The sequence below is a fragment of the Eucyclogobius newberryi genome, unplaced genomic scaffold (genome assembly GCF_026437365.1).
Source record: "Eucyclogobius newberryi isolate DKJ021-1_F unplaced genomic scaffold, fEucNew1.0.hap1 SCAF_10, whole genome shotgun sequence".
In the NCBI taxonomy this organism is placed as follows: Eukaryota; Metazoa; Chordata; class Actinopteri; order Gobiiformes; family Gobiidae; genus Eucyclogobius; species Eucyclogobius newberryi.
The window spans coordinates 39,076,042-39,089,667 of NW_027315724.1; the positions used below are offsets into that span (position 1 = coordinate 39,076,042).

General features: G+C 49.5%; 1 protein-coding gene across 1 annotated transcript; it reads left to right on the top strand.

Moving 5' to 3' along the window:
- Positions 1–2,024: 2,024 nt before the first annotated feature.
- On the top strand, positions 2,025–13,626 carry LOC140371830 (dehydrogenase/reductase SDR family member 12-like). Its single transcript, XM_072459044.1, has 6 exons — positions 2,025–2,109; positions 2,721–2,782; positions 7,401–7,505; positions 8,979–9,069; positions 11,650–11,787; positions 13,503–13,626. The coding sequence occupies exons 1-6, from the start codon at positions 2,049–2,051 to the stop codon at positions 13,616–13,618; spliced, it is 573 nt and encodes a 190-aa protein (XP_072315145.1). The 5' UTR covers positions 2,025–2,048; the 3' UTR covers positions 13,619–13,626.

The following is a 13,626-nucleotide window of genomic DNA, read 5'->3' on the forward strand; positions in this document are numbered from 1 at the left end:
GTGTGTGTTGTGTTGTGTTGTGTGTGTGTGTTTTGTGTTGTGTGTGTCTGTGTGTGTTGTGTTGTGTGTGTGTGTTTTGTGTTGTGTGTCGTGTGTGTGTGTCGTGTGTGTGTGTGTGTCGTGTGTGTGTGTGTCGTGTGTGTGTTGTGTGTTGCAGGAGGTCTTTGTGCACGTCCTGGATCTCTCTGAGACAAAGAGAGTTTGGGAATTCGCTGAAAGCTTCAAGAGGAAAAACAAGACTCTAAATGTTCTGGTAAAATGTATAAAAAGAACTGAACAGACGACGACACATTGGGCGTGGCCAGGGTCAGACACATTGGGCGTGGCCAGGGTCAGACACATTGGGCGTGGCCAGGGTCAGACACATTGGGCGTGGCCAGGGTCAGACACATTGGGCGTGGCCAGGGTCAGACACATTGGGCGTGGCCAGGGTCAGACACATTGGGCGTGGCCAGGGTCAGACACATTGGGCGTGGCCAGGGTCAGACACATTGGGCGTGGCCAGGGTCAGACACATTGGGCGTGGCCAGGGTCAGACACATTGGGCGTGGCCAGGGTCAGACACATTGGGCGTGGCCAGGGTCAGACACATTGGGCGTGGCCAGGGTCAGACACATTGGGCGTGGCCAGGGTCAGACACATTGGGCGTGGCCAGGGTCAGACACATTGGGCGTGGCCAGGGTCAGACACATTGGGCGTGGCCAGGGTCAGACACATTGGGCGTGGCCAGGGTCAGACACATTGGGCGTGGCCAGGGTCAGACAATGATACATTTTGATTCCGCTGCTGAAGACGATGGTCATAAAAGTGTGAAGCATAAAAAGGAGATTTGAGAGATTTTGTCATTTTCCCACAGGAATAACACGGGATGTTTCTGTCATCGCTACGGCGACGCCGGACTAATTAGGACATTGGTCTGTTTGACGCCAAAATATAATTTTGGGAAAATGTTTTAACATTTTCATTAAAAAAAAAAAAGTCTGCTGTGTTGATATAAGAGCGTCTTTAGGGGGCGTGGCTATAAGAGCGTCTTTAGGGGGCGTGGCTATAAGAGCGTCTTTAGGGGGCGTGGCTATAAGAGCGTCTTTAGGGGGCGTGGCTATAAGAGCGTCTTTAGGGGGCGTGGCTATAAGAGCGTCTTTAGGGGGCGTGGCTATCGAGCCTCTTTCCATTTTTTCACCATAAACTGGTCCAAACTTGAAAGTTCAAACTGAATCATATTTGGTTCAAATCCGACTCGTTTTGATCAAATGGAGCAATTTTCGATTTTTCGAGGAGTTTGTAAAAGTCTAAAGTGTAAACATGTGACACTTCAGGGGCGTGGCCTGTTCCCCACTTCAGGGGCGTGGCCTGTTCCCCACTTCAGGGGCGTGGCCTGTTCCCCACTTCAGGGGCGTGGCCTGAAGTGGAGGTTTCTGTCATCACCAACATTTCTTCAAATTTTGAAAAACTAAATATTTGACTCTCCAAATAAAATGAAATTTGACTCTGAAAAGTTTCACTTCAAGAAGGACAAAGAGTTGAACAACTGAGTCCAATTTGACACAATTTGGACATTTGGGGACATTTCTGACATTCCAGCTGCAGAGACAGAGACAAGGACAGAGACAGGGACAGGGACAGAGACAGGGACAGGGACAGAGACAGAGACAGGGACAGGGACAGAGACAGGGACTGGGACAGAGACAGGGACAGAGACAGGGACTGGGACAGAGACAGGGACAGAGACAGGGACAGGGACAGGGACAGAGACAGGGACAGGGACAGAGACATAGACAGGGACAGAGACAGGGACTGGGACAGAGACAGGGACAGAGACAGGGACAGAGACAGGGACAGAGACAGGGACTGGGACAGAGACAAGGAGAGAGACAGGGACAGAGACAGGGACTGGGACAGAGACAGGGACTGGGACAGAGACAGGGACAGGGACAGAGACAGAGACAGACGTGAAAGTCGTTCTGGGTCAAACGTTCAAACACAAACTCAAAAATCACATTAAACTCGTTTCTGGTTCAAACGTTCAGATCAATAACGCCGGCGTCATCATGAGTCAGAGGGAGACGACCTCCGAGGGGCTCGAGAGGAGCTTCTCCACCAACGTCCTGGGTGAGTGTCCTGAACACCTCCACCTCAACACCTCCACCTCAACACCTGAACACCTCCACCTGAACACCTCCACCTCAACACCTGAACACCTCCACCTGAACACCTCAACACCTCCACCTCAACACCTGAACACCTCCACCTGAACACCTCCACCTCAACACCTGAACACCTCCACCTGAACACCTCAACACCTCCACCTCAACACCTCCACCTCAACACCTGAACACCTCCACCTCAACACCTCCACCTCAACACCTCCACCTCAACACCTGAACACCTCCACCTGAACACCTCAACACCTCCACCTGAACACCTCCACCTGAACACCTCCACCTGAACACCTCAACACCTCCACCTCAACACCTCCACCTCAACACCTGAACACCTCCACCTGAACACCTCCACCTCAACACCTCCACCTCAACACCTGAACATCTCCACTTGTCCTTAGACAGGTGTCCCAGCCGGAGCCACATAAATTATAAATATTGAAGTCAAATGTACTTTACTTTTACTTTTAAGACACAAAAGGTTCTTATTGAAACGCAGCTCTAAGTTTCGTACAATTGTGAATGATACATTTGTGTTGTACTTCTCTCTTGCTCCACCAGGGGTCTACATCCTGACCAAGAGCCTCATTCCTCTGATAGAGAAGAGCCCAGACCCCCGAGTGGTGAGACTGACCTGACCTCCTGACCTCCATGACCTCCATGACCTCCTGACCTCCATGACCTCCATGACCTCCATGACCTCCTGATCTCCATGACCTCCATGACCTCTTGACCTCCATGACCTCACACAGATACCCAGAAAAATACACAGTTGTTATTATTTAGTATTGACCTTCTCGTTCCCGTTGGGTTTGAGTCCGATGCACGGTCTGTTCAAACGTCGCCCCCTATGGGTGGGTGAATGTAAAAGGCGTGTCAAAGCTCCAGGATCCCACAGCTTGGGGCCGGTTCCTGCTGTGGTCACTCACGGGTCAGGAACTTGACTCAAACAGAAAATACTGTAAATCACACGTTTGAGAGCAGGAATCTGTACTTTCTACTGCGATGTAGGTGACCTCTGAGCATAGGTTCTTGTGTATGGTGACCTCTGAGCAAAGGTTCTCGTGCACGGTGACCTCTGAGCAAAGGTTCCCGTGCACGGTGACCTCTGAGCATAGGTTCTCATGCACGGTGACCTCTGAGCTAAGGTTCTCGTGCACGGTGACCTCTGAGCTAAGGTTCTCGTGCACGGTGACCTCTGAGCTAAGGTGTTCGTGCACGGTGACCTCTGAGCTAAGGTTCTCGTGCATGGTGACCTCTGAGCAAAGATTCTCGTGCACGGTGACCTCTGAGCTAAGGTTCTCGTGCACGGTGACCTCTGAGCTAAGGTTCTCGTGCACGGTGACCTCTGAGCTAAGGTTTTCGTGCACGGTGACCTCTGAGCATAGGTTCTCATGCATAGTGACCTCTGAGCAAAGGTTCTCGTGCACGGTGACCTCTGAGCAAAGGTTCTCGTGCACGGTGACCTCTGAGCTAAGGTTCTCGTGCACGATGACCTCTGAGCTAAGGTTCTCGTGCACAGTGACCTCTGAGCTAAGGTTCTCGTGCACGGTGACCTCTGAGCTAAGGTTCTCGTGCACGGTGACCTCTGAGCAAAGGTTCTCGTGCACGGTGACCTCTGAGCATAGGTTCTTGTGTATGGTGACCTCTGAGCAAAGGTTCTCGTGCATGGTGACCTCTGAGCAAAGGTTCCCGTGCACGGTGACCTCTGAGCATAGGTTCTCGTGCACGGTGACCTCTGAGCTAAGGTTCTCGTGCATGGTGACCTCTGAGCAAAGATTCTCGTGCACGGTGACCTCTGAGCTAAGGTTCTCGTGCACGGTGACCTCTGAGCTAAGGTTCTCGTGCACGGTGACCTCTGAGCTAAGGTTCTCGTGCACGGTGACCTCTGAGCAAAGGTTTTCGTGCACGGTGACCTCTGAGCATAGGTTCTCATGCATAGTGACCTCTGAGCAAAGGTTCTCGTGCACGGTGACCTCTGAGCAAAGGTTCTCGTGCACGGTGACCTCTGAGCTAAGGTTCTCGTGCACGATGACCTCTGAGCTAAGGTTCTCGTGCACAGTGACCTCTGAGCTAAGGTTCTCGTGCACGGTGACCTCTGAGCTAAGGTTCTCGTGCACGGTGACCTCTGAGCAAAGGTTCTCGTGCACGGTGACCTCTGAGCATAGGTTCTCATGCATAGTGACCTCTGAGCAAAGGTTCTCGTGCACGGTGACCTCTGAGCTAAGGTTCTCGTGCACGGTGACCTCTGAGCAAAGGTTCTCGTGCACGGTGATCTCTGAGCATAGGTTCTCGTGCACGGTGACCTCTGAGCTAAGGTTCTCGTGCACGGTGACCTCTGAGCTAAGGTTCTCGTGCACGGTGACCTCTGAGCATAGATTCTCATGCATGGTGACCTCTGAGCAAAGGTTCTCGTGCACGGTGACCTCTGAGCATAGGTTCTCATGCATGGTGACCTCTGAGCTAAGGTTCTCGTGCACGGTGACCTCTGAGCTAAGGTTCTCGTGCACGATGACCTCTGAGCTAAGGTTCTCGTGCACGGTGACCTCTGAGCTAAGGTTCTCGTGCACGGTGACCTCTGAGCTAAGGTTCTCGTGCACGGTGACCTCTGAGCATAGGTTCTCAAGCATGGTGACCTCTGAGCATAGGTTCTCAAGCATGGTGACCTCTGAGCTAAGGTTCTCGTGCACGATGACCTCTGAGCTAAGGTTCTCGTGCACGGTGACCTCTGAGCTAAGGTTCTCGTGCACGGTGACCTCTGAGCTAAGGTTCTCGTGCACGGTGACCTCTGAGCAAAGGTTTTCGTGCACGGTGACCTCTGAGCATAGGTTCTCATGCATAGTGACCTCTGAGCAAAGGTTCTCGTGCACGGTGACCTCTGAGCAAAGGTTCTCGTGCACGGTGACCTCTGAGCATAGGTTCTCGTGCACGGTGACCTCTGAGCATAGGTTCTCATGCATAGTGACCTCTGAGCAAAGGTTCTCGTGCACAGTGACCTCTGAGCATAGGTTCTCATGCATGGTGACCTCTGAGCTAAGGTTCTCGTGCATGGTGACCTCTGAGCTAAGGTTCTCGTGCACGGTGACCTCTGAGCTAAGGTTCTCGTGCACGATGACCTCTGAGCTAAGGTTCTCGTGCACAGTGACCTCTGAGCTAAGGTTCTTGTGCACGGTGACCTCTGAGCTAAGGTTCTCGTGCACGGTGACCTCTGAGCAAAGGTTCTCGTGCACGGTGACCTCTGAGCATAGGTTCTCATGCATAGTGACCTCTGAGCAAAGGTTCTCGTGCACGGTGACCTCTGAGCTAAGGTTCTCGTGCACGGTGACCTCTGAGCAAAGGTTCTCGTGCACGGTGACCTCTGAGCTAAGGTTCTCATGCACGGTGACCTCTGAGCTAAGGTTCTCGTGCACAGTGACCTCTGAGCATAGGTTCTCATGCATGGTGACCTCTGAGCTAAGGTTCTTGTGCACGGTGACCTCTGAGCTAAGGTTCTCGTGCACGGTGACCTCTGAGCTAAGGTTCTCGTGCACGATGACCTCTGAGCTAAGGTTCTCGTGCACAGTGACCTCTGAGCTAAGTTTCTTGTGCACGGTGACCTCTGAGCTAAGGTTCTCGTGCACGGTGACCTCTGAGCAAAGGTTCTCGTGCACGGTGACCTCTGAGCATAGGTTCTCATGCATAGTGACCTCTGAGCAAAGGTTCTCGTGCACGGTGACCTCTGAGCTAAGGTTCTCGTGCACGGTGACCTCTGAGCAAAGGTTCTCGTGCACGGTGATCTCTGAGCATAGGTTCTCGTGCACGGTGACCTCTGAGCTAAGGTTCTCATGCACGGTGACCTCTGAGCTAAGGTTCTCGTGCACGGTGACTTCTGAGCATAGATTCTCATGCATGGTGACCTCTGAGCAAAGGTTCTCGTGCACAGTGACCTCTGAGCATAGGTTCTCATGCATGGTGACCTCTGAGCTAAGGTTCTTGTGCACGGTGACCTCTGAGCTAAGGTTCTCGTGCATGGTGACCTCTGAGCTAAGGTCCTTGTGCACGGTGACCTCTGAGCATAGGTTCTCATGCATGGTGACCTCTGAGCATAGGTTCTCGTGCACGGTGACCTCTGAGCATAGGTTCTCGTGCACGGTGACCTCTGAGCATAGGTTCTCATGCATGGTGACCTCTGAGCATAGGTTCTCATGCATGGTGACCTCTGAGCAAAGGTTCTCGTGCACGGTGACCTCTGAGCATAGGTTCTCATGCATGGTGACCTCTGAGCATAGGTTCTCGTGCACGGTGAACTCTGAGCATAGGTTTCTCGTGCACGGTGACCTCTGAGCTAAAGTTCTCGTGCATGGTGACCTCTGAGCTAAGGTTCTCGTGCACGGTGACCTCTGAGCATATGTTCTCATGTATGGTGACCTCTGAGCAAAGGTTCTCGTGCACGGTGACCTCTGAGCATAGGTTCTCATGTATGGTGACCTCTGAGCATAGGTTCTTGTGCACGGTGACCTCTGAGCTAAGGTTCTTGTGCATGGTGACCTCTGAGCTAAGGTTCTCGTGCACGGTGACCTCTGAACATAGGTTCTCATGCATGGTGACCTCTGAGTATAGGTTCTCGTGCACGGTGACCTCTGAGCATAGGTTCTCGTGCACGGTGACCTCTGAGCATAGGTTCTCTTGCACGGTAACCTTTGAGCATAGGTTCTTGTGTATGGTGACCTCTGAGCACAGATTCTTGTGCATGTTGACCTCTGAGCAAAGGTTCTCGTGCATGGTGACCTCTGAGCATAGGTTCTCGTGCACGGTGACCTCTGAGCACAGATTCTTGTGCATGGTGACCTCTGAGCACAGGTTCTCGTGCACGGTGACCTCTGAGCACAGGTTCTTGTGTATGGTGACCTCTGAGCACATGTTCTCGTGCACGGTGACCTCTGAGCACAGATTCTTGTGCACGTTGACCTCTGAGCTAAGGTTCTCGTGCACGGTGACCTCTGAGCACAGATTCTTGTGCACGGTGACCTCTGAGCACAGATTCTTGTGCACGGTGACCTCTGAGCACAGATTCTTGTGCACGGTGACCTCTGAGCACAGATTCTTGTGCACGGTGACCTCTGAGCACAGATTCTTGTGCACGGTGACCTCTGAGCACAGATTCTTGTGCATGGTGACCTCTGAGCACAGATTCTTGTGCATGGTGACCTCTGAGCACAGGTTCTCGTGCACGGTGACCTCTGAGGCCTGTGTCTGTTCCAGATCGTGGTGACCTCTGGAGCGATGCTGGTGCAGAAGCTGAGGATTGGGAACCTCCAGTCAGACAGAGGGCGCTATGACGGCCCCATGGTCTACGCCCAACACAAGGTCAAACGCTTTCAATGTCCAGAACATCGTTAGGGGTGGAGAACACATAAGGGTCAGATGATCTAGTCCAGGACACATGAGGGTCAGATGATCTAGTCCAGGACACATAAGGGTCAGATGATCTAGTCCAGGACACATAAGGGTCAGATGATCTAGTCCAGGACACATGAGGGTCAGATGATCTAGTCCAGGACACATGAGGGTCAGATGATCTAGTCCAGGACACATAAGGGTCAGATGATCTAGTCCAGGACACATAAGGGTCAGATGATCTAGTCCAGGACACATAAGGGTCAGATGATCTAGTTCAGGACACATGAGGGTCAGATGATCTAGTCCAGGACACATAAGGGTCAGATGATCTAGTCCAGGACACATAAGGGTCAGATGATCTAGTCCAGGACACATAAGGGTCAGATGATCTAGTCCAGGACACATAAGGGTCAGATGATCTAGTCCAGGACACATGAGGGTCAGATGATCTAGTCCAGGACACATAAGGGTCAGATGATCTAGTCCAGGACACATAAGGGTCAGATGATCTAGTCCAGGACACATAAGGGTCAGATGATCTAGTTCAGGACACATGAGGGTCAGATGATCTAGTCCAGGACACATAAGGGTCAGATGATCTAGTCCAGGACACATAAGGGTCAGATGATCTAGTCCAGGACACATAAGGGTCAGATGATCTAGTCCAGGACACATAAGGGTCAGATGATCTAGTTCAGGACACATGAGGGTCAGATGATCTAGTCCAGGACACATAAGGGTCAGATGATCTAGTCCAGGACACATAAGGGTCAGATGATCTAGTCCAGGACACATAAGGGTCAGATGATCTAGTCCAGGACACATAAGGGTCAGATGATCTAGTCCAGGACACATAAGGGTCAGATGATCTAGTCCAGGACACATAAGGGTCAGATGATCTAGTCCAGGACACATGAGGGTCAGATGATCTAGTCCAGGACACATAAGGGTCAGATGATCTAGTCCAGGACACATAAGGGTCAGATGATCTAGTCCAGGACACATAAGGGTCAGATGATCTAGTCCAGGACACATAAGGGTCAGATGATCTCCAGGTTCTTGGTTTTAGTTTAAAGATCGAACATTGAATCTGAAACAAAAACTCTGAGTGGTCACTGAGTGGTCACTGCTTGTGATATTTAACATGTACAATAGTGTGTCCAGCACAGACCGAGGCTGAGGGACGGAGTGAGGGTCAGACTGAGGGTCAGACTGAGGGTCAGACTGAGGGTCAGGGTGGGGGTCAGGGTGGGGGTCAGTGTGAGGGTCAGTGTGAGGGTCAGGGTGGGGGTCAGAGTGAGGGTCAGAGTGAGGGTCAGGGTGGGGGTCAGAGTGAGGGTCAGGGTGGGGGTCAGAGTGAAGGTCAGGGTGGGGGTCAGGGTGGGGGTCAGGGACTGAACATGCTGCTTTGTGTCTGACCCGTTGCTGTGGTGTTTTCAGAGGCAGCAGGTGGTTCTGACAGAACAATGGGCCAAAGCTCATCCCACCGTCCACTTCTCTGTGATGCACCCGGGATGGGTCGACACGCCGAGTAATGCACCACCTAATGACCTACACCTAATGACCTACACCTAATGACCTACACCTATGACCTACACCTATGAACTACACCTATGAACTACACCTATGACCTACTCCTAATGACCTACACCTATGACCTACACCTATGAACTACACCTATGACCTACTCCTAATGACCTACACCTAACCACCTACACCTAACCACCTACACCTAATGACCTACACCTGACCACCTACACCTAACCACCTACACCTAATGACCTACACCTAATGACCTACACCTAACCACCTACACCTAATGACCTACACCTGAGGACCTACACCTAACCACCTACACCTAATGACCTACACCTAACCACCTACACCTAATGACCTACACCTGACCACCTACACCTAATGACCTACACCTGACCACCTACACCTAACCACCTACACCTAATGACCTACACCTGACCACCTACACCTAATGACCTACACCTGACCACCTACACCTAACCACCGACACCTAATGACCTACACCTACCCACCTACACCTAATGACCTACACCTAATGACCTACACCTAACCACCTACACCTAATGACCTACACCTAACCACCTACACCTAATGACCTACACCTGACCACCTACACCTAATGACCTACACCTGACCACCTACACCTAATGACCCACACCTGACCACCTACACCTAACCACCTACACCTAATGACCTACACCTGACCACCTACACCTAACCACCTACACCTAATGACCTACACCTGACCACCTACACCTAATGACCTACACCTAACCACCTACACCTAATGACCTACACCTAACCACCTACACCTAATGACCTACACCTGACCACCTACACCTAATGACCTACACCTGACCACCTACACCTAATGACCCACACCTGACCACCTACACCTAACCACCTACACCTAATGACCTACACCTGACCACCTACACCTAACCACCTACACCTAATGACCTACACCTGACCACCTACACCTAATGACCTACACCTAACCACCTACACCTAATGACCTACACCTGACCACCTACACCTAACGACCTACACCTAACCACCTACACCTAATGACCTACACCTAATGACCTACACCTGAGGACCTACACCTAACCACCTACACCTAATGACCTACACCTAACCACCTACACCTAATGACCTACACCTAATGACCTACACCTATGACCTACACCTATGAACTACACCTATGAACTACACCTATGACCTACTCCTAATGACCTACACCTATGACCTACACCTATGAACTACACCTATGACCTACTCCTAATGACCTACACCTAACCACCTACACCTAACCACCTACACCTAATGACCTACACCTGACCACCTACACCTAACCACCTACACCTAATGACCTACACCTAATGACCTACACCTAACCACCTACACCTAATGACCTACACCTGAGGACCTACACCTAACCACCTACACCTAATGACCTACACCTAACCACCTACACCTAATGACCTACACCTGACCACCTACACCTAATGACCTACACCTGACCACCTACACCTAACCACCTACACCTAATGACCTACACCTGACCACCTACACCTAATGACCTACACCTGACCACCTACACCTAACCACCGACACCTAATGACCTACACCTACCCACCTACACCTAATGACCTACACCTAATGACCTACACCTAACCACCTACACCTAATGACCTACACCTAACCACCTACACCTAATGACCTACACCTGACCACCTACACCTAATGACCTACACCTGACCACCTACACCTAATGACCCACACCTGACCACCTACACCTAACCACCTACACCTAATGACCTACACCTGACCACCTACACCTAACCACCTACACCTAATGACCTACACCTGACCACCTACACCTAATGACCTACACCTAACCACCTACACCTAATGACCTACACCTGACCACCTACACCTAACGACCTACACCTAACCACCTACACCTAATGACCTACACCTAATGACCTACACCTGAGGACCTACACCTAACCACCTACACCTAATGACCTACACCTAACCACCTACACCTAATGACCTACACCTGACCACCTACACCTAATGACCTACACCTAACCACCTACACCTAATGACCTACACCTAACCACCTACACCTAACGACCTACACCTAACCACCTACACCTAATGACCTACTCCTGACCACCTACACCTAATGACCTACACCTGACCACCTACACCTGACCACCTACACCTAATGACCTACACCTGACCACCTACACCTAATGACCTACACCTGACCACCTACACCTGACCACCTACACCTAATGACCTACACCTAACCACCTACACCTAATGACCTACACCTGACCACCTACACCTAATGACCTACACCTGACCACCTACACCTGACCACCTACACCTGACCACCTACACCTAATGACCTACACCTGACCACCTACAGCTAACGGTTGAAGAGCAAATATCCAGGGGAAGTATTCACAGATCCTTCAGAATAAACTTCCTGTTTTAACTCTAAATGAAACTGAAGAACGTCGTGATCTTTGGTGGAGAAAACCTCTTCCTGTTTGTGCAGCTGTTGCCACGGCGATGCCAGACTTCCACCGCTCGATGAAGAGCAGCCTGCGCTCGCCGGAGCAGGGCGCCGACACGGTGCTGTGGCTCGCCGTGTCTGAGGCCGCCGCCAAGAACCCCAGCGGGCGCTTCTACCAAGGTCTGGCACCGGGGTCTAATCTGCCTTCATTTCAGACACACTTTAACATTTAGACCTTCACCGTCTCATCTTCTACACAAACACTAAATGCTCCGTGAATGTGGAGGAGGCTTAGGCCATTTAGGTCATTTAGGTCATCTCCAGTCGAGGGTCCGGCAGCTCCGCCCACAGTTCATCAGAGTCATTATGGACGAGGCTGCTGGGGAGTCTTCTACGCTCTCATTGGACGCTCTCTTCTTCTTCTGTTGCTCTTACTGACAGGGGGCGCTAGTGCACACTGTTGTTGTGTCCTTGGGCAAGACACTTTTTTCTTGTGTTTGTGCGTTTTTGTGTGATTGACAGATAGAGCGTGTGGATCGGTGCAGTCGCTGCATCGACCGTTGTGGTAAAGAGGGAGCTGAGTCCAAAGGCAAAGCTCTGGATTTACCGGTCGCTCTACGTTCTGACCTCACCTATGGTCATGAGCTTTGGGTAGTGACCGAAAGAACAAGATCGCGGATACAAGCGGTCGAAATGAGTTTCCTCCGCCGGGTGGCTGGGCGCTCCCTTAGAGATAGGGGGAGGAGCTCAGTCACACAAGAGGAGCTCAGAGTAGAGCCGCTGCTCCTCCAGCCTCCTCCCTGGGGAGGTGTTTCAGGCATGTCCCACAGGGACAAAAGACAAGTACCTGATAAAAGACAAGAACCTGACGCACAGAGGAACCTGCACCACTGGAGCACACATCTGCACATGTGTAATATCAGGTGTAACAAGTGTGATATCATGTGTAATAACTATTATAATGTGTAATAAATGTATTATGTGTAATAGCTAATAGCTGATAAAATAGTTGTAATATAGTGTGTAATAACTGTATTATAATGTGTAATAACTGTATTATAATGTGTAATAACTGTATTATGTGTAATATGTGTTATAACCGTATTATGTTTAATAACTTGTGTGTAATAACCGTATTCTATTTAATAACTATTATAACGTGTAATAACTGTATTATAATGTGTAATAACAACTGTATTATAATGTGTAATAACTGTATTATGTGTAATAACAACTGTATTATAATGTGTAACAACTGTATTATAATGTGTAATAACAACTGTATTATAATGTGTAATAACAACTGTATTATAATGTGTAATAACTGTATTATAATGTGTAATAACAACTGTATTATAATGTGTAATAACAACTGTATTATAATGTGTAATAACAACTGTATTATAATGTGTAATAACTGTATTATAATGTGTAATAACAACTGTATTATAATGTGTAATAACAACTGTATTATAATGTGTAATAACAACTGTATTATAATGTGTAATAACTGTATTATAATGTGTAATAACAACTGTATTATAATGTGTAACAACTGTATTATAATGTGTAATAACAACTGTATTATAATGTGTAATAACAACTGTATTATAATGTGTAATAACAACTGTATTATAATGTGTAATAACTGTATTATAATGTGTAATAACAACTGTATTATAATGTGTAATAACAACTGTATTATAATGTGTAATAACAACTGTATTATAATGTGTAATAACTATTATAATGTGTAATAACAACTGTATTATAATGTGTAATAACAACTGTATTATAATGTGTAATAACAACTGTATTATAATGTGTAATAACAACTGTATTATAATGTGTGAACTGATGAACTTTGGTTTAAGGCTTCTGTGTTTGATTGACAGACCGTGTGATGGTGCCCGCCCACCTGCCGCTGGCCTGGACTCGCAGCTCGACTCTGGAGGAACACAAACTCGTGGCTCTGCTCGACGACATGGCCAAGACGTTCCAGCCGCACTGAGCGCCCCA

What these genes read in the sequence shown, in the direction of transcription:
- LOC140371830 (XM_072459044.1), top strand. Translation starts at nt 2,049, where the DNA reads ATGAGTCAGAGGGAGACGACCTCCGAGGGGCTCGAGAGGAGCTTCTCC. An exon ending in AGAGCCCAGACCCCCGAGTG is followed by an intron (nt 2,783 to 7,400) that starts GTGAGACTGACC and finishes TGTCTGTTCCAG; the next exon opens with ATCGTGGTGACCTCTGGAGC. An exon ending in TGGTCTACGCCCAACACAAG is followed by an intron (nt 7,506 to 8,978) that starts GTCAAACGCTTT and finishes TGGTGTTTTCAG; the next exon opens with AGGCAGCAGGTGGTTCTGAC.